A 22,871-nucleotide genomic window follows, 5' to 3' on the forward strand; every position below is an offset into this window, starting at 1 on the left:
CAGTTAAAAGGTTGTAAATGGACGTTTAAATGCTACCGCTGTTGCCAAGCTGGCAAGTACACCATAAAACTGAATAATTCTGCCTCACAACCCTTAATCAGAGGAACACTAAGCAAATAGAGGAATCCACAGCTGAAGGGAAAATACATTTACATACATATTCTTTTTGGAAGAATCATAACTCATATGTCAGATAAGCTTGCGTGTCATGCCTCAATGGCATAAATATTGACAGACATAGTACATCATAAATCTAAATAAGCAGAAAAACTGCAGATAGCCAAAATCTCACATCTGTTTTTGAAAATAAAGATAAATTCCAAAGCCTGAAAAGACTGATAACCGTGTATCCATCAGAACATCATGCCGTACACCACACACCAAATTCCTGCAAGTGACTCCATGTCACTCAGCAAAAAAAAAAAAATCTCACTTCATGCTAATTAGAAACTTATTTAAAAAACTCCTTCAGTAAGGGTCACTGATATACAGCCTTATAAAATGTCTTTGTCTTTTTGAGGCTTGGACACGCCCTTCAAACTCACTCAGTGTCCACCCTCACAGCTTTATAGCATATTAAAATAATTATATCATCCCTCTTCTGGCCTTTTACTGTGCAATGGGAAGAGTTCATTTCTGGCTCGAGTCAAACGCAGAGACAGACGCCCAGCTGAACAAACTCAAGGTCCTGTTTAATATCCAGATCTCCTAGACACTCGGCTAAATATAAAATGATCTATGGACCACAGTGAATCAGATGGAGAGCTATGCTGAGTTGCATCACTCCCTAAATTCAATTCAGAAGGTTTTTCCCTTCATTGTGAGGCACATTTTTCACATTACTCTATTATTCATTGTGCCGGGTGAAAGATGGATTCACAGTGATGGGAATAATTAATCAATTTCTCACACTCTGTTATAAAGAAGGCAGCGAATAATAATGTGAATGAACGAGGGCAGGCAATGATATTTGTCTTCATATCCAAGCAAAGGAGGTACAGAAATGTGCAAGGCAACACCAACTTTTTAATCATTAAAACAACAAAAAGTTTGCTTGATATTCAATACACAATCACTCACTTTTCAATTTGTTGAATAAAAACACCAAAACCTCTGCAAGACAATAATCCCTCTCTAAATATCTTTCTTCTCCATGGCATGACTCAGAGCAGATACTTCTTGCGCAGAGCAGGCATGGGGAGATGATGGCGCTAGTTTAGAGATGCTGGACATTTTCACGATTGCAAAGGCCAGTGGGAGACATGAACAGGAGAGGAGGGGGTGGTTGAGATGCGTCCTCTGAGGGATTGAAGAGGATTCTCCCCTTCAGATGTGCTAGAGGGCTTCCCCTGAGATAATGAGAGGTCTCTCACTGGGTGAGAAACATCCACCAGATAACAGGACCTCCATAGGTGCTGCAGTCAAAAAGCTTTCTGCTTGGCAACAAAGGAGCATGAAGGAAAAATTACATGTCTCACAAAAGACATACCAGACCCAGGTTGGAGAGAAGACACTGAGCTGTGTGCATTTATTTAAAACAAAAAAAAAAGTGTGGATCTGTCCAGCTTATTCAAACAGATTAACTTCAACTCTTATGATTCTGTAATGAAGGCTGTCTTGTGACTACAGTATGGTCAGTGATAACTCCACAGACAAACACTCCAGTTCCTTTAGCTGACTGCTTCTTATTGAGAAAGTAAGACTTACAGCCTTCATGAGTCGTGGAGCGCACACTAACGTTTCCTTGTCGTAGGACTGCGCCAAAGAGTTCGTGACTGACACTCAAACTTGGGGAAAATCTTAAATTCTAGTTCTCGCCTAGTTTTCACCTTAAAACGCTTCCAAAAGCTGACCTGTGAAAAATATGTAATTCAGCACATTTGTAAGGTACAATCTTCATTTTTGCAACTGCAAGGAATTTCTAACAGTTTTTAATTCTTGTAAAGATGTGCAACAGTAACTTTATTTCCATATGCAAGTTGAAATCTTCTGATCCCTTCAGCACAGCATGACAGAAAAAAAATTATTTTCCACACATATCTATAGGCAGGGTCGGCTAGTATAAATGGACTAGCAGGGTTAAGCTCACTCTTTCTTTCAAAAAAAAAACAAAAAAAAAAACAGGGTTTAATTTTTAGCATCTATGTCATCATATTTGCTGTTAACAAACGGTTTTAAATAAACAATATCACTTTTTATTTTCCAACACCAATACTGAAACCTTGAGCATCAGCTGACATTGATACCCATCTGATATTTTTTCTTTAAAGAACTACTAAGCTTTAAAACTGAAGCAGAAAAAAACTTTTCATACAAAAAAAATCACAAAAAGTATAAATATAATAAAATAAATCTTTTGATTCATTTTATTTTGCAAAAAAAAAAAAAAATTTACTTTTGTGGAACCAAGAACAACAGCACCAACTGTGGTCATAAGAAAAATGCAGAGACTGAGGCTGATTTCTTCCTAACCCAGACTGTACATTCATGTAGCCAGTCAAATGTCAAATGACAGAATGAAATCCATCCTACTTTCTACATAAATCGTTCTAATTTATTTAAGACTGCATCCATATATCATCAAGAGTGACTGAGAAGGCGCATGTGCAACAAAATAGCTGGTTTAATAAACATGAACGACGTGGATTACTTTATTGATCATTCATTTTTTAAATATCTTTGTAGGAGAAATAAGAAGTAAATAGTCTAAGCAAACATTGTGCAAGCAAATTATGCAATGAGACAAACTACAGAATGTTTTGTATTCCTTGGCTTGAAAAAAAAGTTTCATAGTACTAACAGGAAGTTAGAAATCGTTTTAGCCCTGCTATTCAATATCACTACTAGCCGTCACTGTCTATAGGTGCTGACTATGGCTGGAATAGTATGAAAAATTTGCAGTATGATAACTAACAGGTTTCAGTATACCAGTATACACCCACCCCCAGTAAATCACTCAATCGATAAAGAAAGAAAGAAAGAAGCAAACAAAGTAACTTGGCTGGCTCAGCTGTCTGATAAATGACTAACTGACAGACTCCTTTGACATTTTCCCCCAGTATTAGCTAGCTTTGTCGTGGGACATGGGGAGTGTCTCTAACATTCAGTAGTGCTTGCTTGGGAACTTTAGCAAGCTTCAGCTACCTACCAAGAGATTATTATGGGATGTCCGTCATCTCCTACTAATTTAGACTAATATATGTCAAAATAAATCTGATTTTCACTTTGCCATGTTGGAAAGCTACTACCAAATTTTTTCACTCCATATGAAACATACTTGCAAATATTAGCAACTGGAAATGATTAGCATGACCGTTTAAGGTGCCAATAGCACAATGCATAATTCTAACTAGCATTTTTTCTTTCTGTGTGGCCCAGTCTGAACTGATGAAGCCTACACAAGAGCCTCCGAGGTGGGAATGCCTACTGCAGTCATCTATAAGGTCATTCCTAACCGATGTCATGAAAAACATTTATTGCAAAGAGCACTTCAAAACAGACATCACGGAAGGGACCCTGATGGACACTCTGCACTGTTATTAGTCTACATAGAAAGATATCTACTGCAAACAGCAAGTTATGGGTCAAGTCCAAGTACAAAATATATATTTACTAATAGTAAATTGTAACTAAAGGGAATAAAACATCCAAAAGTAATGCTGTAGCAAGTCAGCTCTCCAATATTGGTTGCGTGTTTATTGTTACCTCAGGTAACATCCCTTAGATTGTACATTTGTATTAATTTGCACTTTGGTCAGTGACATGGCATGCATTATTGTGTGCCTGTCCAATATTTTTCCTAAATAATAATTTACTAAATACACGACATGCATATTAATCTGCAATATCTCCTTTATGTGACTACATTTTCGGTGCATCAAATAAAATTCATTTTAGTCATTTTGCCTCCAAAAATCTAAAAATGTCAGACCATCTGACCATATGTACAGATTAAGTAAAATATTAGAAATGCTAATACAGTCAAATAAAATTTTAAATAAAATAGTTTGGCATGATGTTGTGTTGGAAACCCTTACTTTCATAAAATATTGTAAAATAGGACAGATTTAAAATAATTCAACTCATTGAAAAACCTTTGTCCATAAATTTCCTCAAATGTCACAGGGCATGACCGACAACAAAAGACTTTTATTTTGGCAAGGTTTTAAGAAAGCGTCGGCATCATAAAGAAGACGTCTTCTTAATGATGTAATGACATGGTCATTAGCCCTTTCATAAATATTGAAAAAAAAAAATTTCGAGCCATGGTAAGGCTGGTTCAGTTTACCATGTCAGTCGGCCAGACCCTAGGAAATGCGCTAAAAGTGTTGTTGTTATTATTATTATTATTATTATTATTATGTTTATTTCTTAAAATAAATTAAGTATAATTGTGATTTTGAGCACAGAGATTTCTATGAGGGTCCAAGTAGATGCCTGTTAATTAGAAAAGAACCTGAAAAGTCATGTGGCACAACCATTAAACCAAATGGTGCAACCAGAGAAAGCATGTATTAAACAAATCAATTGTATGTAAAATTGTGCAATTAAGTAACAACTGTAACTGCAACAGCTTATGTCATGTATATATGTTGGTTTTTGTGTGTGTTTTTGGTCATTTTTCTGTTGTTTAATGAGAAATTAGTTATTAAAAATGTTTGAAATGTGGCCATGTGGATGAAACATTATATAATCAACTTTAAATGAAAAGAAAATAATAATTTGCAATGCTAATGGTAAATAACTTTAAAATATATATATATATACATACATATGTGTATATATATATATATATATATATATACATACATATGTATATATATATATATATATATATATATATATATATATATATATATATATATATATATATATATATATATATATATATATATATAGACCCCTGAGAGGTCTCACTATGGAGCCTTTGTGCAGATGTTTTTTACATCATTCATTTAAGTACAGTCATGTTAGTTAGCTTCGAGGCTCTATTGGGAATTACATCCAAGCAATAATCAATACATACTTTTGTTAGCTTAGTTTACTCAGGGCTGTACCTGCTACACTCACAGATGTAACAGCTTTTAGAACGAAAAAAAAAACCCACAATGTACATTATATGAATGAGTAATACATTGCCAAGTTTAAGGCTAAGCAGAACCCCAACAACTACAATTCAGATTCACAATGACTCAGTTATTCTGTGAAGACACACAGTGAGAATATAGGGGCAGGTGCAAGGAGGAAAACAAATGCTGCTCATCAAAGCAGTATAAGCAGTATAAGTAGCATAATGTTACTCTGACATAGGTTTAAACAGACTAAAACAGTTTAAAATAGACATAATCTACTCTGTTTGAATTTTACCTTTATTAAAAGCCTATGCTTAAATTATACTTTCTGGTGTTACAGAGGACAAATATGTTTTAAAAAAAAAAAAAAAGATAGATAGATCCAGAAAATCTGAAAATGGAAAAAGATTAAAACTGAATTCGATTGCATATGGCTATATTTCCTACATTACAATTCTTCTGGCACTTGAAAACATATGCAGTGTGTCAAGGCAAACTGTAATGCACAAATTGCCAAAATAGTCTCAGGCATCCATTATCATCAAGATTCATTAAGAAATAGTATAACAGTAAATTAATTCCTAACTTCACATTCTTATATTCTTACCTTAAAGTGTTACTGTACCTGTACAGTTTTTGTCGGTCCATCATTACAGTTCTGCCTTATGCCCTGACAAAGGCACTAATTTATTAAATCTATTCGCACAGCGTGTTCCATTATTTTACATTATATTTTACATGATACTCCATTCAGTTCAAATTTCTGGAAGCCGTTGTCTGACCCCTCAACAAGAAATCCAGCCAACCTTTTCTAACTTCTGGATATTCCTTTCATTTTCAGCACCTCCAGCTACCTCCCATTGGTTTTACAACTTCAAAATACACCTCATGAAAAAATCAGGAGTTATCTGACATGTGTCCCCCTACCCGGATGGCATGCCAGCACCAAAGGCCAGCATTGATTTTCTGTAAAGCAGGGCCGGATTAGCCCCCTTTAGGGCTCAGCTGTCTCAGCACGGCCTGAGGGGCTGCTATAAAACTAATAATTAATTTAACTGCCCTGCCTGCTTGGGCTATGGAAGGATCTACACTCATAACACACAGCCGACTGTCTGCAACTGTCTCTGCACAGAGCAGTACTGTGTTATTTTTATCTCTGGCTCATTGGACAAAGACAGTACATGTGTGGCTACAGCATGAAGTCTAGCACGCTGAATAAAACGCACTGTAGTATCCACACAAAACAGGACAATAAAGACCACATGTGCCTCTCTGTCTGATTGACAGGCATAGTAAAAGCAAATTAAGGGTGAGGAAAGAGTATAGAACACAAACCAACTGAACAGCCAGTACTACTCCGTCTGAAGACCGCCACTGTGCTTAAACCCAAACACAGGGTCAAAACACCCAATTCTCAGTCCTGAAGTGGTAACAGGCTTTCAGTTACAGTATCCTCAACACGCTTTACCAGAGAGGAGGACACATTAACTATAGTCAGAGGGTCTTTTCACAGGCTCTTCTTATCCTTTCTCATTAAGATACCACTGGAAAATTGTTAGTTGGAGAACACACGAAAAATTAGAAACAAGCCAACTAGGATGTAAATCTGTTTGCACATGTGACAGAATACCAGAATAGCAAACGCGCCACATGTTATCTACAATCTATTACCAAAGGGAATATCTAGGGATAAAGAGTCATATCCCATGGAGAAGAGGCAGATGTGTGCCTCAGTCCGAACAGTCTCAGTCTCTGTGGAGGCCTGTGGAACATTTTAATGATATTAAGTCAACCATCACAAGACGTCTTTGCAAAACTCTAAAACCCACGCTCTAAAATGAGTGCTTGGGCTTGTTACAAAAACAGACATCAGTATAGCTGGCCTTCAAATACTGCCCTTGTTCCTTTTTTATCCAAAGTCACATGCTGCACATTCCAGCAGAAATGAAAGTTTGAAACGCTCTTAGTTCTCATGGTGCATGTCTCGGCTCGCTATAAGAGCTCGATGCAACTTTTAAGGATGCCGTTAATGAGGGCTCCGTCTAAACATTTCACTGTGCTGTATATGTCAAAACTATGAATATGCACTTCTGTCCAAACCCAGTGCAAACAGAAAGAGACACTCCATATAGCTGCTCTGTTAAATTTCTTCCTTTACTGTAGCTCCAGTGAGGCCTTCTACAGCAGGGGCCAGTAAAGGGATTTCACCTGAAAGGCTTTCATCTTATTTGACACACAAACGCTCCTCAGATCAGACGAGTGCAGCTTGTGTTGGGGCAGTCGAGACTGTCTGTCTGTAAAGAGCATGCTCAGGAGAATAGCCCAGTGCCTCTTCATCTTCCTCCTCTTCCTCATCCTCTACTGCCAGGCGTTTTGAAGCCAGTTATCAGGTGTGCTGTGAAAACCCTCTGGCCCAGACATAAAAGATGACTGTTCTCTCAAACCCAAAGGCAGTGAGAGGAAAGCACTTTAAAAATTGTCACCAAATGTCTGGATTCATAGAGCAGTAAGCTAAATATGACTGTTTACTGTAAACACAAACAAAATTATTCATACGATGACAAATTAAGGCGATATCTTGATGGGAAAAAAAGGATCAAAATGTACGGAAAGCCAATAACAGCACACTCACAAGACACTAAAAAGAAATTTCTTAACGTTGGAAAGACTAATAGTGAAGATATTATGGAAACAACACTGACATACATTTTCAGACACTACAGTGTAGAAAGATGGTGATTTTTTTTAAGTACAGTAACAGAGGTGTGCTATGCCTGTGAATGACTCTGAAGTGTGCAAAGGGAAATGTGCTGCAGCTGTGTTCAAAATCTGCAGCAGCTGTTTAAACCCTCTATGGTCTTCTGCACAGGGGGGAAAAACGTGCTCCTCTCTGGGCCAGTGCACGTTTGCAAAGCAAGCAATTTGGACAATACACTCCAGTTCATCACTCTGCAGGTGGCACGTCACAGCTTAACAGCAGTCAAAACACAGAGGCTTGACTTATTATTCTGGGCACCATCTATACTCGAAATGTTTTGGCAAATATTTTCTAATAATGACAAGCATTTGGAAGAGTAAATTCCTAATGACAGGGTTCATGGTGTGTTTCTTAGTGGTCGGATAAATTCATACAGTGTCAACATTTATCATATCGTCTGGTTGAGAAATTGTATGTAACTTGAAAACACACAAAAGAGCTACAATCCTCAAGTCTTGGCACGATAACGTCTGCGTATCTGTCTTCACTTTTCGGGGCTGTCTCTCCAGGAGAGGCTGTGGGAGACAGAGTGTCATGAAGCAAACACACATAGAGGGCAACACTGAGGGGAAACTCCTTTGTTCCATTTCCAAACTGCTAACTTTTTTCCCTATTGGGAAGCGTGCAGGAGAAGTTAAAGAATGACAGACCCTTTTCTCTTCAAAGTACTAATAAGTTCCATACCTCAGAGTTGCTTACATCATTAATCAGCGGGATGGCTGTGTTTGATGGTGGACGTAAGCTGGAAAAAATCCATGGACTAACAGAGATTTAGGGTTAGTGCTTCTCTAACTCAACACCTTGATGACATGGGCAGCTGGGGTGCTGGTCAGAGCTTTTATTTTTAGCACTCATAAAAAAATAAAATAACTAACGTGTACACAGAGATATTTGAAAATGAACTACAATAACGATCAATGCATTAAGAATACATTTTCAGGTAATGTCACTGAAAGAGTGAGGAAGTTAGTTAAATGGTTTCTAAAATGCGTGTCAGCCATGCTGGACCTGATCAGGCCAGGCTGTAAAAATCCATCACAGACTTTGTGTTCTGCTAAAGCACTAAGGAAAGATATTGTAGGTTTTAAGAGGCTTTTTTTATTCAGCCAGACTGTGTACTAAAATTAATTGGATTTCTGTCAATGGAAAAAATATATCCCTGGGAAGACTCTGAACTACATAACGCTGACGGTACAACAATCCATGAGGGACAAGGCCCTTCCTCTATGCCAAATGCGAGGGAGGAAAATGAAACCAGCGATCAACATAAAATATTAAAATGGAATGGTATCGAATTTTTGAAAAATGATGTCAGATTCACTCATTAGGTCCACCAGCACAGTGAATTAAGCTATATTTAGTGGGTGATAATTGAAATCATAGCTGCAGTCATTACCACTGACATGTTTCTAAATAATACTCAATAAATTTCTCCTTTGTTTCAAGGGGCGCTGTGACAGCTGGCAGAGCTCAGAAACTGAAAGCACAGAAACTATTACCGTCTCGCGTGTATGACTGGCCTTCCTATTCTCTCTTCCTTAAAGCCAATAAAATGTCAACTTTTATTCTACCCCTCCAAAATGTTGGCTGCACATCAGCTCTGCCCTCTAAAGCCCTGCCACAGAAAACTAAAGGCCTGTAAATCACTGTGTCATAGGCACACCACCAGTCTTGGGATATACAATAAAAAACAGGATGCAGTTATAAAGGGAATGGCATCCATACCCTATACATTATATATATATATATATATATATATATATATATATATATATATATATATATATATATATATATAAAATTGGAACAAAAAGAGAACCCAAACATTTGGTTCTATTCAACAACGACAGCGGAGGATTTGCTACAGTACAGTAGTTTGGAAGGAGATTTGGCCGATGGTAATGCTGACGGTGATTTAAAGACAATTCTTTTGCCATCGGGGGTCTTTTGCTGCATTGTAACAATAAAACCATGATTTATGCCATATTGTTGGAAGGAATGATACCACAGAGATGGCGCTGGCAGGATAAGGCCTACCTCTCTAGAGCTCTATATAACTATAAAATCATACACATACTGAAGACATTTTTGGAGCTGACTACTCAATGCTTTATATCCTACATATACTGAGACACTATTTAGGAATTATTTCAGAGTTGCAGGATGTCACTAGCAACAGTAATTTACTTTACTGCTTCAGTTGTCCATATGTTTTGTCTCTTATTCCTTCAGACATGCTCAATACAGTGAATCCTTTAGTAAAATATTGCAAAGTAGTTTGTGACCCCTTTCGAACGATCTGGATCCTTGGATAACTCAGAATAATAAATGAAGACAGTCTTATGTAAGAAAACAACACACAACCTTTTATATTCTCATACCTTTCACATGACTCAGAAACTTTAAAATCAGCATTCATTCTAAAAAAAATCTTTAGTGTTATGATGATTCACATGAAGGTATAAATATCATGGGCTAAATTCACGCCGTTTGAAGGGAACACACGTTTGTACCCTCTAAATAATGTCTAAGAGGATACACTAGAGCTTCAGACATTTTAGTAACTTCATTAACGGGTTAGTTAGTTAACTGCTTTGCTACAGACGTACTGAAGTTATAAACATCCAGTTAAGTCAGAATTTACTACAGTAAGTTAATGTATTGGTAGCCATGTTTTGGAATCCTCTCAGCAGTACTAGGACGGAACGAATTCCCAGTGAAGTCCATGTTGCTTCAATTTGGCTACAGCATGTTTCATCAGATAAAAAACATAATCTTACCCAAACACAGATTGTATGACTTGCCTGCAAGAACTTTTCAAAACTAATCTGGTGGGACTTGATGATCTTTCCTTGTTGTTGCTTGGACCATCTGTTTTGGCAAAGGCCACGGAGACGGTACACTCTGCAGCAGCATTTTACACTGCCTCAAGCACATGGATTACAGTCCTGCTTCTAATAAGAGTTAGGTAATCTAGCACAAGGTATGCAGACAAGTAATACTATTGAATAATAATAATAATAATAATAATAATAATAATAATAATAGGGAAAGTTAAAGACAATATGCTATGCAATGAATATATATAAACAGTAAAAAGCAAGAGATTATATGAAAACAAATCACTTCCTTAAAATGTATAGCTGAGGACAAGAATAATCCCGCAGCAATCTCTGAGATTCTTTTCAAGAAACTGTATTATACTACGTGGTGGCCATGGGCGAAAATGTATTTATCTGATAAATAAAAATATAAAAACACTGTGGTTCCCTGTCAGTCATCTTTTCCCAACAAATGCTGTCATTCTGTGATCCCCAGATAAATGTGATATTTATTCTTTTCATTTCCTCTTGTGTTTACTTGAAATCCCAGTATATAATAGTTTTTTTTTTATACATAATTGGGTCACGTCTTAAACGGTTGTACGAAAGAGGCAAACAAAAAAAATTCATTTTTTCCATTAGCAAAACAGCCAGGAACAAACTTGTCAAGAATAATGCATCTAAAAGAAGTCCTCTTTATTATTATTATTACTACCCACCCTGTCAGCCCGTCACTCCTTGAAGAAATCACTGCGGTACAATTTGTCCAGATAAATTAAATGTGTTTTATCATTGCATAGTTGATTTATAAAAGCTGTGCTCCAAATGAAAATGCATACATTACATTCAAACTAGAAGATGCTGTCTTATAAGCCAGTTAAGCTTAAAGAACATTGCATATTTCCTAATACAAGCAAGATATTCAAGGCTGCTCCCAAATATTAGTGCTAAGTAAGCTTGATAGATCAGATATGGAAAATTCTCATTTCTGCTCAAGCATCAATTTCCACTCCCTTCTCAGCTAAGTGATTTGAAGACCTCATTCCGACAGTTTCTCCCCCTCACACTCTTTTAACTGACATTTTATCTGCATACTGGTATTGTCGCAGATTGAGCATACCCACAGGACAATGACAGCCTCTTCTTCCTTTGTCACTTCTCATTTTTGCGCTGAGCGATGCCTCTTCCTGACTCGTGCCAATAACAGCACCATCAAATAGGAGATTCCACCTAACTTTGATGGAGAGGGAGCACTTCATGCCGCTGACTCTCATTTGTCAATTAACAGGAGCCTTCTGATGTCGAAATGCAAGGGCTTGAAATATACAGTGTTATTCATGACAAATGAAGAGAGACAGTTGAATGAGACATAAGCTGCAGAGTAATATCATAATGTGCTTTAGATATGAATATAAAACGACACTGCTGACAGTCCATACATGGTTTTATTTCATTTCTCACTGTACCCAGACACCACACTTTGTCTCCTTACTCTCTTTTCATCTGACTACATACATCTCATTATGACAGGCCACTGACACTTAAAGCACTTCACTTTTAAAAATGAAAGTTAGCATATTTGATTAGTCTTTAAACTGTAAAAGCTTTCTCACTAACATACTGTACATGCAGATCCAGGAAAGAACTGCTGTGTACTTCAGTACTGATGGTAGATATATAGTAAAGGTTAAAAGTTTCCAAAAAAAAAAAAAAAAGTCAGCTGTGCAAGCAAAGTGCATCTGAGGCTACAGGTGATGAAATTTTAAAAATATTTAAAATTAACTTCATCTGAATTCCAAACCAGTTCTATAGTTACTGGGTAAAGATTCGGTTTAAGGATTATGAGACTATGACAAATAGCTAAAAACATTTTCTTTTGTGCAATCCATATCATAATATTTATATTTCCTACCAGTAAGTAAGTTAGAGAACAGACACGATACAGTAAAACAAGAATGCCACAGACAGACAGACAGACAGAGACAGACAGATGTTGAAATTCTGCTATTGTTTTTTGTATTAAAACAAATACTAAATAATGCAGCACCTGAGCACTTTTGCCATCTCTGTTGCTTTTATCCATGGCAAGAATGTTTGGTTTGCTCTGCTCCTTTGACCATCAACTTGCGCTGTTTGGTGCCAGCGTTCTGAGAGGTCTCAGGGCTGCTCGACCCTCTGTGCTGCAGTGTGCTGATGGAACTTAAGCAGCCCTGCTTTTCAGAGATCATTGGCATGGTGATGCCTGGTGGCACTCTGACTGTGTGGACTGTGTTTGGCCATAGCTGTGTCGGCCATCGTGATCAGCTAGGCCACAGGAATGCCATCTTGCCAACATGTTCATTTGTTGGTTTATTATTCATTAAATAAATGATATTATTTATTATATATTATTTTTATGTGTGTTTGTCTTTTCAAACTGTAAAGTGACCTTAGGTTTAAGAATGGCCTTGCATACAAAAAAGATTATTATTATTTAGAAATGCTAAATCAACTGGTAAAATATAAATGCAATAAGATCTAACAAACAACAGCTTGTCACTATGCTAGTTTAATTTTACTGATTGTTAATAGGGGTTCTCCAGTGTCCTCTAACCTCCCAAAAACATGCTGGTAGGTGGACTGTCTACTCTAATGCTGCGTTCAACTGCAGCTCGTAACTCATAATTTCCAACTTCTGACTAGGAAAAATGAAAGAAAACACCTACTCATCAACTTGGGACAGTCCCCTCAACCCTGAGTTCATCAAGTGACATCAAATCAACATGGCTGCTCACAACATCAACAGTAAACAAAGCAGGACCTTTTACTTTTAAATGAGTTATATTGTATATAAAAGAATTTGCTATAGATCAATCAACACAGACGTATTCGCTTGTTAAATCTATAACACTGATTATACAGTCCACTGTTTTGAAGAGGTGAATATACATCACTCATCACAGATAGCTGGCTAGCTTATTGCTACCAAAACACAAACATGGAAGCATATGTGTTTTTTTCCTCATTTTGTAGCTCAAATGCCCAAAAAAAATGAAGTAATTCCAACTTCCCACTTTTGAGGTAAGTCAAACACAGCATAGATCGCCCCTGATGCGAATGAGTGTGTTAATGTGTGTGTGCACGGTTCCCTGAGATTGACTGTCGTCTCATCCGGGATGTATTCCCTTCTCACGCTCAGTGCTCCAGGAGCAGACTCCAGTTCCACCACAACCCTGACCAGGATAAAGCAGTTAAATGATTGTTAACAGGCTCACTATAAAAACTGTACTAACATAGACTATGAAAAAAAAAAAAAAAAACAGTGCATGGCTTAGACCCAGTCCTTGGTTCCAGAAAACCCATATTAACTTTTGTTGGTGCTTGTAACAACAAAGAAAACCAAACTGCATGACTTTCTCATAACCATGATGTGCTCATCGAGGCGTATTATGATGCAATTTCATGCGAAGAAGGTAATGTATTTAAATGTTTTATATTTTAGGCCTGTGATTCTAAGAGAACACAACATTTATCAAAAGATACCATGTCCCCTCACTAGCCTTTGCCTTTTAATAGTCCCTGACCACAGGAACTGGGCACTCATAACCGTGATATGCTCATGGATTTCCCAAGCATGGATGATCCTCCAACCTGACTGTTGATCCAAGCTTATATCTGAGCAAGTTATATGAGCCAGTTCTGATGACAGAGTGGCTCTCCTCAGCCTCTGTGGCTGAGAAGCATCCTGCTTGCAGATCATCTGGACAGGACTAGACAAGAAAATAAGATCTCCTCTGTTTTCAGCATCCAATAACCCACGGCATCATTCTATATGACAGGCTGCTCCTGAATCCCATCTTGGGATTACCTCTCGAGGCCATCATCTGCTAGCTCTCTGCACTTTGGCTTTGGACAGGTGCTGCCTCACCATCACGCCGGTTTAATGTTAACCCTTGACAAACAGCATCATGCGATAAGGTCTGATAAACTGAATGTGATATCACATGCATCCAAACAGGAACAGACTCTGACACCATTCTCACTGACACACACTAAGCAAGTAAAAGGGGAAAAAAAACATTGTACATTATGAAAACTACCCGCTAATGTTTTTCCTCATATTTGTAAAGTCATGTTAGGGCTTTTCCATTTAGTATATGTTTACACTGACAGATTTGTCTGTCTGTGATCACATGCCTGTCTGCATGCCAAATTACAAATGACAGTTCACACTTAACTCCAACCTCAAAAAGGAGTCTATACTCTTTATTTGGGCTGAAGTCAGCAAAATGTATATATATAAACCAGTCTAACATGGCAAACTTTGTGTGTGCAAAAGTACCATTCAGTGTAGCCTGAATCGAAATGAAATAATAACTGACTACATGCAACAAGAGCTCTACAGGCTACATTCCCAAGAGAATGAAGGATAGAACAGTCTCTCTATCTCCTCTTGCTACATTTAAGTGTTTGTGGCATTCATGGTATAGTGGAACACTTCACATGATGTTAAAATAGCGGGATAATAGTTTAGGTTAAGCAGCAATGCACTCTTAATGCACCCACACCCACTTGTATTTGTCTCTATCCACAAAGTATATCATCAGCATAATGAAGATGAGTTCTGTGAAGACACTGTGTCCAAATTCATACAGTGTATGTTTTGCTTGCAGTATTTTCAGCAAATGAAAAAGCTAACTCTGATTTTACCCAATGCTGGTAAGCCACTCAGGCTCATTAGGAATATTAATGCACTGATAGGCGCATATTTCTGCACGACACGCTGAAGCAGCACAGGGTTTAACAATTATTAATCTGACAGTCTTGAGCGCAAGGCGAATCAATTAAACGAAAGAATCCACATTTTCAGCACAGATAACTGCCTCAAGATGACAATTTTCACATGACAAAGAGAGGCCCATTCAGAGTCCTTCAAGGCCTGACAGGTCAAGAAAGGAAGTCTGAAACAAAAGCACCTTATAACCATCATCTCTTCTCTTTTAGTTGTCAGATCAACTTTGCTAGTCCTGCTGGTGAAATGGCATTCGCCTCCCCGCCTGCCACAAGGTGCTTCTTCATATCCTGTCAAAGGAATCTTTTATTCTATTTGCTCGGCATTAACATGTCACATTTATTGATCAGACCTTTCATACAGCCACAGCATGCCAGCTCTGAGCCCAGGCCCTTTGATGCCACGATGACATTCCAAACCGCATAATGCACGTAATGCAGATATTAAATTGCACTTAATGTAAAATTGTGTCTACATGCGCAGCAGGTACACTGAATCAAATGTTTCATATCCTGTGACGGTGCTGTCATTTGGGTAAATACTCATAAGTGTTCTGTCTGACAGTAAGAGACTTCATGCAGTAGTTAGATAGATAGATAGATAGATAGATAGATAGATAGATAGATAGATAGATAGATAGAAAACAGGTTACTAAAATGTACATTGAGTACTACTACAAATCTGTACATTTTCTTGTCACTGAAGTGGTACTCTCAATATTACACTTTTTGTACTTTTAGTATCTTTAAAGATGTACTCTAAAAACAAATTATACTCCATTTATCATTTCCCTTAATGATAGGTACACTATGTCCATGTTTCCAGGTGAAAGATATATTAAAGTTACACATTAAAGGTACAAACATGTATCCTTGAGGGTACCACCCTGGCAATATTTTTTATCCAGTACTATTTTTTTTCTAAGAGACAGACTGACTGACTGATAGATAGATAGATAGATAGATAGATAGATAGTGTCAAGAATTTCAAAAGAAATGAATGCAATAAAATTGCATTTGCAGTGGTAACCACAGAAATGGTGTAACGGCAGCGCAATAACGAAACAGAAGTGGGGAAAACAAGGGCTGTATTGCAGTGAACTTAGAAAGCAGCACCAAACAGAGAGTAACATGGAGGTTCAAGAAACACTCAAACAATACATTCAGCTCCTCAGTTAAACCTCAGCAGCCAAGTGTCTAGACAGCAAGTGACACTTGTCATGGGAGTACTGCTTCACCTCTTAACCTTGTAATGTCACAGCAAGCGACTTCAGACTATCTGAGTGATAGTCCCTTAATACATTAGGTGTTTTATGTGTTGGTGTCATAGACACCTTACCTGAGTTGGTTGAAGCTAAGATCTAGTCGTTTTGCAGAGCTTCCATACTTAGCTGCAAGAAACTCTGGGATGAGCTCACAATCATGTCCGATATAGGACACCTTTAATTCAAGAATAGAAAAAAAAGACAAAGGGGAGAGATTGATCTATAGTCTATATAACCTGGCAATATAAGAATATACTTGCTTTACAGTGACCAACTATTATAGATAGATAGATAGATAGATAGATAGATAGATAGATTCCTGTTCAGCTCAGAATAGACCTACTGCTATATATATAGACAGACAGATAGACAGACGGATAGATAGATAGATAGATAGATAGATAGATAGATAGATAGATAGATAGATTCCTGATCAGCTCAGAACAGACCTGCTGCTAGATAGATAGATAGATAGATAGATTACTGATCAGCTCAGAACAGACCTACTGCTAGATAGATAGATAGATAGATAGATAGATTCCTGTTCAGATCAGAACAGACCTACTGCTATATAGATAGATAGATAGATAGATAGATAGATAGATAGATAGATAGATTCCTGTTCAGATCAGAACAGACCTGCTGCTGAGCTCATCTGCAGTCTCATGATACTCAGCCTACTGTTTTCAATACTCCCTTGTTTAATAACATGTCACTGTTTATTCCCTTATGGAATAAATAGTGGAATAAACAGTGGAAATAGTTCATTAGTGCTTGTAAAAACTGTAACACTCAGCCATGCTTCGCGAGAATTACTCATGCTATTACTCTACAGAAACAGCAGGAAGTGTACAGTGGCAGAACTTCAGTCTTCTACTCACCTGAGTTCCATTCACAACAACCCCTGCCTCGCTGTGTGCCATTCCAGCTCGCTGACACCTCGGAAACGTCTAAACATCAACAGCACACCTGCTACAAACCTACACTTCTACACTTTCACTAGTAGAAACTTTCGACTTTGTAAACTGTAACTTTTTCGTTTGCTTTAAATCCCGGTTTCTCGGCAGCTAACGTTTCTAATTAACCTCTTCCGCATGCTCAAAGTCAGCTGATCTGAGAAGGAAGCGCGCGCCACCGTTCAAGCGACAAACCGGCCGCGTGCGTGCTCATGTGTCCCTGCACATGATGTGCTGTTACACACGGACATCTGGCCATAAAGTCAGAAACGTCTTTCATACGAAAGTGCGTCTCGTTCAAAATATGTCCAGTTACTAGAGTAGTCGCAGGAGCTCAAGCACGAGTCAAAAGAGCTCAAAAGAGCTCTGCCTACAGGAATCTAGATATTAGACTAGGATTCTACCAACTTGTAGGGTGCAAGCTGCTGGATCCAGTTTTTGTAACAGCATTGGAAGAAGTGTAACCAAACACAGACAAATCCTACACATGCAACATTATAATAATTAATAGTTATGATTCAGTGACAGAGTAAATTACATCAGGGTTACCAGTTTGCTGTTGTTGTTGTTGGTGGTGGTGGTGGTGTCTGCATGTGTGTTTTATATCTTGACAAAGACAGGAGTATCTGAGAAATTTTTATCCCTTGCTGGAATATTTGGTTGGTCCCCACAATGAAAACTGCTGCTTTTGTTTAAAAAATTTCTGGGGTTAAGGTTAGTCTCAGGTTTAGATGTAGGCATAGCATAAATTAGTTGCATTAATAATTGTCACTGGAAGCTCCTTACAAGGGTAGTGAGACAAACGTGTGTGTATGTGTGTGTTTGTATTCTACTATATATATATATATATATATATATATATATATATATATATATATATATATATATATATAAAGATATAAGACAGTACACACACTGTTTTCCATATTTTCCACTCTATTAATATAAGAAACTATGTATCTTTGCTCTAAAAACACACAAATCCCAAGGAACTGGCCTCCTTCCCTGGGGTATAAATATGTGGTTGCACACGTGTAAAATGTCTTTGTCACCCATAACCATGGGAAAACCCAAAGAATGCAAAAGAGACAGATGGTTGTTGACCTGCGCAAGTCAGGTAATGGTCATTAAAAACAAGCATTTAACTATTCCGTTAATCACAATTATCCAGGAGTTGGAATTATGGACACAGTGAGGGGAATGGAAAAAGATCATGGTTTTAGAATTGCACAGTTTAATTCAGTCTTGTGTCGAAATCAACTGTTTACTGCCAATTTAAAAAAAAAAAAATAATAAGGAAATGTTTGGAAATGTTGCATGACAAAGCCCTTCCTGAGAGCATCTCACAAAATGCAGCACCTGAACTTTACCAAGAGTCATTAGAATAAAACTTTTTGTTAATGCATACCAGCAACATGTTTAGCAACAAAAGGGGGTTAGATACAAGGAAATGAACCTGATACCCAGTGTAAAATATGGATGTGGATCACTGATGCTTTGGGGTTGTGGCTGTTGGTGGTTGTTCAGGGGCTCTTGTGAAGACTGATGGCATCATGAATTCTGCAGAGTACCAGAATATTTCAGAGCAAAACCTCCTAACCTCTCCTAGTGGGTTCAGACTTGGCCATACATAGAGCTTACAAGAAAATTATGAGTCAAATGTACTTCCAAATCAATGCAGAAACACAAAAATCAATGTTTATGGAATATCCATTTCAGTCTCTGGATTTGAACCTTAGTGAAAATCTGTGTTCTGAACTGAAGAGGGAAATCCACACGCACAATATAAGAATACAAAGGAAGTCAAAATGTTCTGGCCCAAGATCCATCTTCATGTGTTTCCAACATTTAGACATTACAAGAAGTGACTCAGTGTTTTATTCTCTTCCAGGACAGGGATATAAAATATTAACTGTAATGGTGCCAATAATTTTGAAACCAGTGTTTTTTTTTGTTTGTTTGTTTGTTTTTTAAAACAAATTCACTACTTAAAAAAACTTTCTTGGTGTTTGAGTTCAAAATAGCCTATCACTTATTGCATTTAATTGTTTTTATATGCTATTTTTCATGAAGGGCTTTTGTGTAGGGCCCACATTCGTGGTTATTTGGTTATTTATATGCCTAATGCCTAACTATCCTCTGCTTCTATCATCCTTTTAAGATGAAAAGACTGTATGTATGTTAGCCCCGCCCCATCACTGTAGGCGACTAGTCACGCGCTCTGCTGCGTCACCTGGCTCCTCCCACAGGCGGAAGTTTTGGAGAGTGCACACACAGCAGAAAAGAGCGCAGGCTGCGGGTTACGACTACAGTACAGGCAGAAGCTAAATGATACCACTTAATGTTAGTAAAGAAATACGAACATACTGTCAAACAAAAACAAAAGGATGTTTATGAAAAAAATACGTTTGTTTCCCTTTCGGAGCGCTGTAGCGTTATAATATCAGGTAAAGTGCCTCGCTGCGAGTTGTTTCGTCATGGTTTTATTAGAAACCTGTTTTTTGTTTTTTTTTTCTTGTAATTTTGTGTAACGCTTGTTAAGTAGTGTTACTCTACTGATGAGAGCACTTCGCTCCGTTTTGAAACTGTTTACTCCTTTCAGGAAAGCATTCGCGCGTAAAAGAAAGAGAGAGAGAGAGAGAAAAAAAGAAAAACCCCAAAAAACCTCCCAAACCTTGAAGTAGGTCGCGCGCGATAGCACATTTACTTTAAAAGGACATTAACTTCAGGATTAGCAGCACGAGCATTTTGTCTGGAGTATGTTCAAACTACTTATATAAATTTATATATTTATGTATATTTTTTTTAAACAGGAAAAAAAACAACAACCCGGGCTAAATCGTTCTTTATATGACCCTTAAACACTAACACGCGGGTTTGCACCTAAACATTATCCTATAGAAAAATACATATAGTGCTTCTTTGCTTTGTTGCATTGACATTTGCATATGAAAATTTGCACCTTTTCGCTTTATTTCGCGTGTCCGTGTGATACAGTCCACTTTACCCGTCGCTGCAAATAGTTATATTTAGATGGAGAGAGCGATTCATAAACATGTCACCGACATGAAATATATGGAAACGTTTAAAACTTTCTATTTAAATATCATGAATTATGGCCTTGAAAAATGTGTTCCCATTTAAGGGTAATACTGAGTATTTGGTGTCTGCTTCAGAAGCCCATTCGTCATGCAGACAATAAAGAGAGTTTTTGCCTGGCGCTGGAAATTTATGGCTGCCCTTCTCTGCCCTAATAACTCACGCAGTGTGTCCCACCCTGACAGGCCCTGCAGAAGAACAGCAGCCCTGTTATCCATCACACACATCTCTGCATGCTGAGCTGCGAGCTTCTCCTCAGCCGCACTTTAAACGCCCGATAGGAGGGAGCATTTCAGCGCCTGGCTTTCTGCTCGCTTTACTGTTTTCTGATGCGAAATGATTTTCCTAACCCTAGTCCCAGGCTACAAAATATACAGCTAACTAATAAAGCACTTTATGCGAACTACCACATAAATATCTCATTTTTATGATTATTCTTTTAAAAGGAAGAACTAACCATAGCTATGATTTTGATCAATTTGTGTTGGAACGTCTGCAGGAAATCCTTTTGTAGATTTGTGGTCGGTGTCGTAACCCAAAAAAAAAAAAAAAAAAAAGTGTCCCGTTAAAAGACTGTAAGGAACTGAATAATAGCACAGGTATTTTAAAGGCAAAAATATATCAGGTTAGGGTATGTTTATGATCGCATATGAAAATGCAAAAATAATGTCGTGAGCTAAATTCAATTTATATGCGAGTTTGTAATTATTATAATTTTATAATTTGAGTTACTCGCTTTAGCTAAACTTAACAAATTAAATAAATAAAAGGACATTTTAATGCACTAATGTAACTGGAGACAAAGAGAAAAAACAAAATACTATTCTACACTATATATAATAATAATAATAATAATAATAACAATGAAATATATATATATATATATATATATATATATATATATATATATATATATATATATATATATATATAACTCATTATTATTGTTATTATTATTATTATTGTTATTATTATTATTATTGTTATTGTTACTATTATTATTATTATTATTATTATTGAACATCCTTCAGCCCATGAGTGTCCACTCCAGGTTTTCTTGCTCTCCGAGATGACCTGTCAACCGGATTAACGCCGAAAGAGATTAATGGCGGAGGCGGGTTGCAATAATAATCGTTTTGTTTGATGTGACAACTTTGATAGGCGTTGATTTACTTACAAACTGATAGGCTTTTAATTGAGCGCCTCCATCCAGTGGGAGATGAAAGGCGCAGCGCATTGAAAAGCTGCCCGGAGCCTCAGCCCTGATTAGCCCAATCAGCGGTGAAGAGGTCAGCGCATTTTCTCCTCTAAAAAAACTCTCTCTCACACACACACACACACACACACACACTTTCTCCTTCTCAAATACAGTGTATAACCCCATTGCTTTTTGGAATGCACAACATTTCGGTGCATGCATATAAAACTTGCTGGGCCCATTTGTTTCTTTCTTTCTTTTTTTTTTTTCTTAAGCTTTATTACATTCCATGTGTGATGACGTGCCTCGGGCGACATGCATGTAATTATTGTCTGCAAGTTCAAATTCAGGTGCGCGTACATCTGTTTCAGAAGAGGTAATGTACCCGAAAGCGGAAGAGTTGTGCAACTGTGAAACTGTATACTGAAGCAGAAGAGAGAAGTGCACTTCCCGCACTGTGCACCTGGATGATGTCCCGCTTGAAAACAGGCCTGGTGCTGTTCGACTCCTCAATACTCAAGAACACCACACACCCAAAGACTTTGAGCAGAACCAGTTTATTCCACAAGTAAAAGAACTGTGTTACAAAAATGCATGTAAAAAAATTATTTAAAAAATAAATACAGAACGAGTCTAAGCGCAAAAGCGCAGTTCTCCAACAGTTTTTAAGTACAGTGCATTTTTCACAGCAACTTAAACACCACAAGATTGGCTTCATTCTCATTTTCACAATTTCTTTTAGGTATTAATGCACAAAAAGAGGCTAAACAGTCCACATACAATTTTCTGCATTGCAGATCAACAAATTATTCAACAATAAAGTTTGAAATAGCATGGGAAAAAAATCCTCTGGTGCGTTTCAGGTCTACTTACTCTAGTCCGACCAGGAGTAAATATGAGCAGGGCTGATTTCCATGTTTTCTCGCATCTG

The 22,871-nt window shown here is 37.5% G+C and overlaps 1 protein-coding gene across 2 annotated transcripts in view; it reads right to left on the reverse strand.

Annotated features, from left to right (window-relative positions):
* The window catches only part of lrmda (leucine rich melanocyte differentiation associated), a 229,505-nt gene extending 211,529 nt beyond the window's left edge, over nt 1–17,976 (reverse strand). Inside the window, exons 1-2 of one of the 2 annotated variants that reach the window (XM_026933173.3) lie at nt 17,569–17,971; nt 16,762–16,862 (exon numbers count right to left, since the gene is read on the reverse strand). In XM_026933173.3, the coding sequence (XP_026788974.2) occupies nt 16,762–16,862; nt 17,569–17,610 (143 nt within the window). In that variant the 5' untranslated portion in view covers nt 17,611–17,971. Of the gene's footprint in view, nt 1–16,761; nt 16,863–17,568 lie in introns of both variants that reach the window. The other variant, XM_053232432.1, reaches the window with a different exon arrangement.
* Between the last annotated feature and the right edge of the window lie 4,895 nt (nt 17,977–22,871).

This window comes from Pangasianodon hypophthalmus, chromosome 3 (genome assembly GCF_027358585.1).
Source record: "Pangasianodon hypophthalmus isolate fPanHyp1 chromosome 3, fPanHyp1.pri, whole genome shotgun sequence".
Lineage (NCBI taxonomy): Eukaryota > Metazoa > Chordata > Actinopteri > Siluriformes > Pangasiidae > Pangasianodon > Pangasianodon hypophthalmus.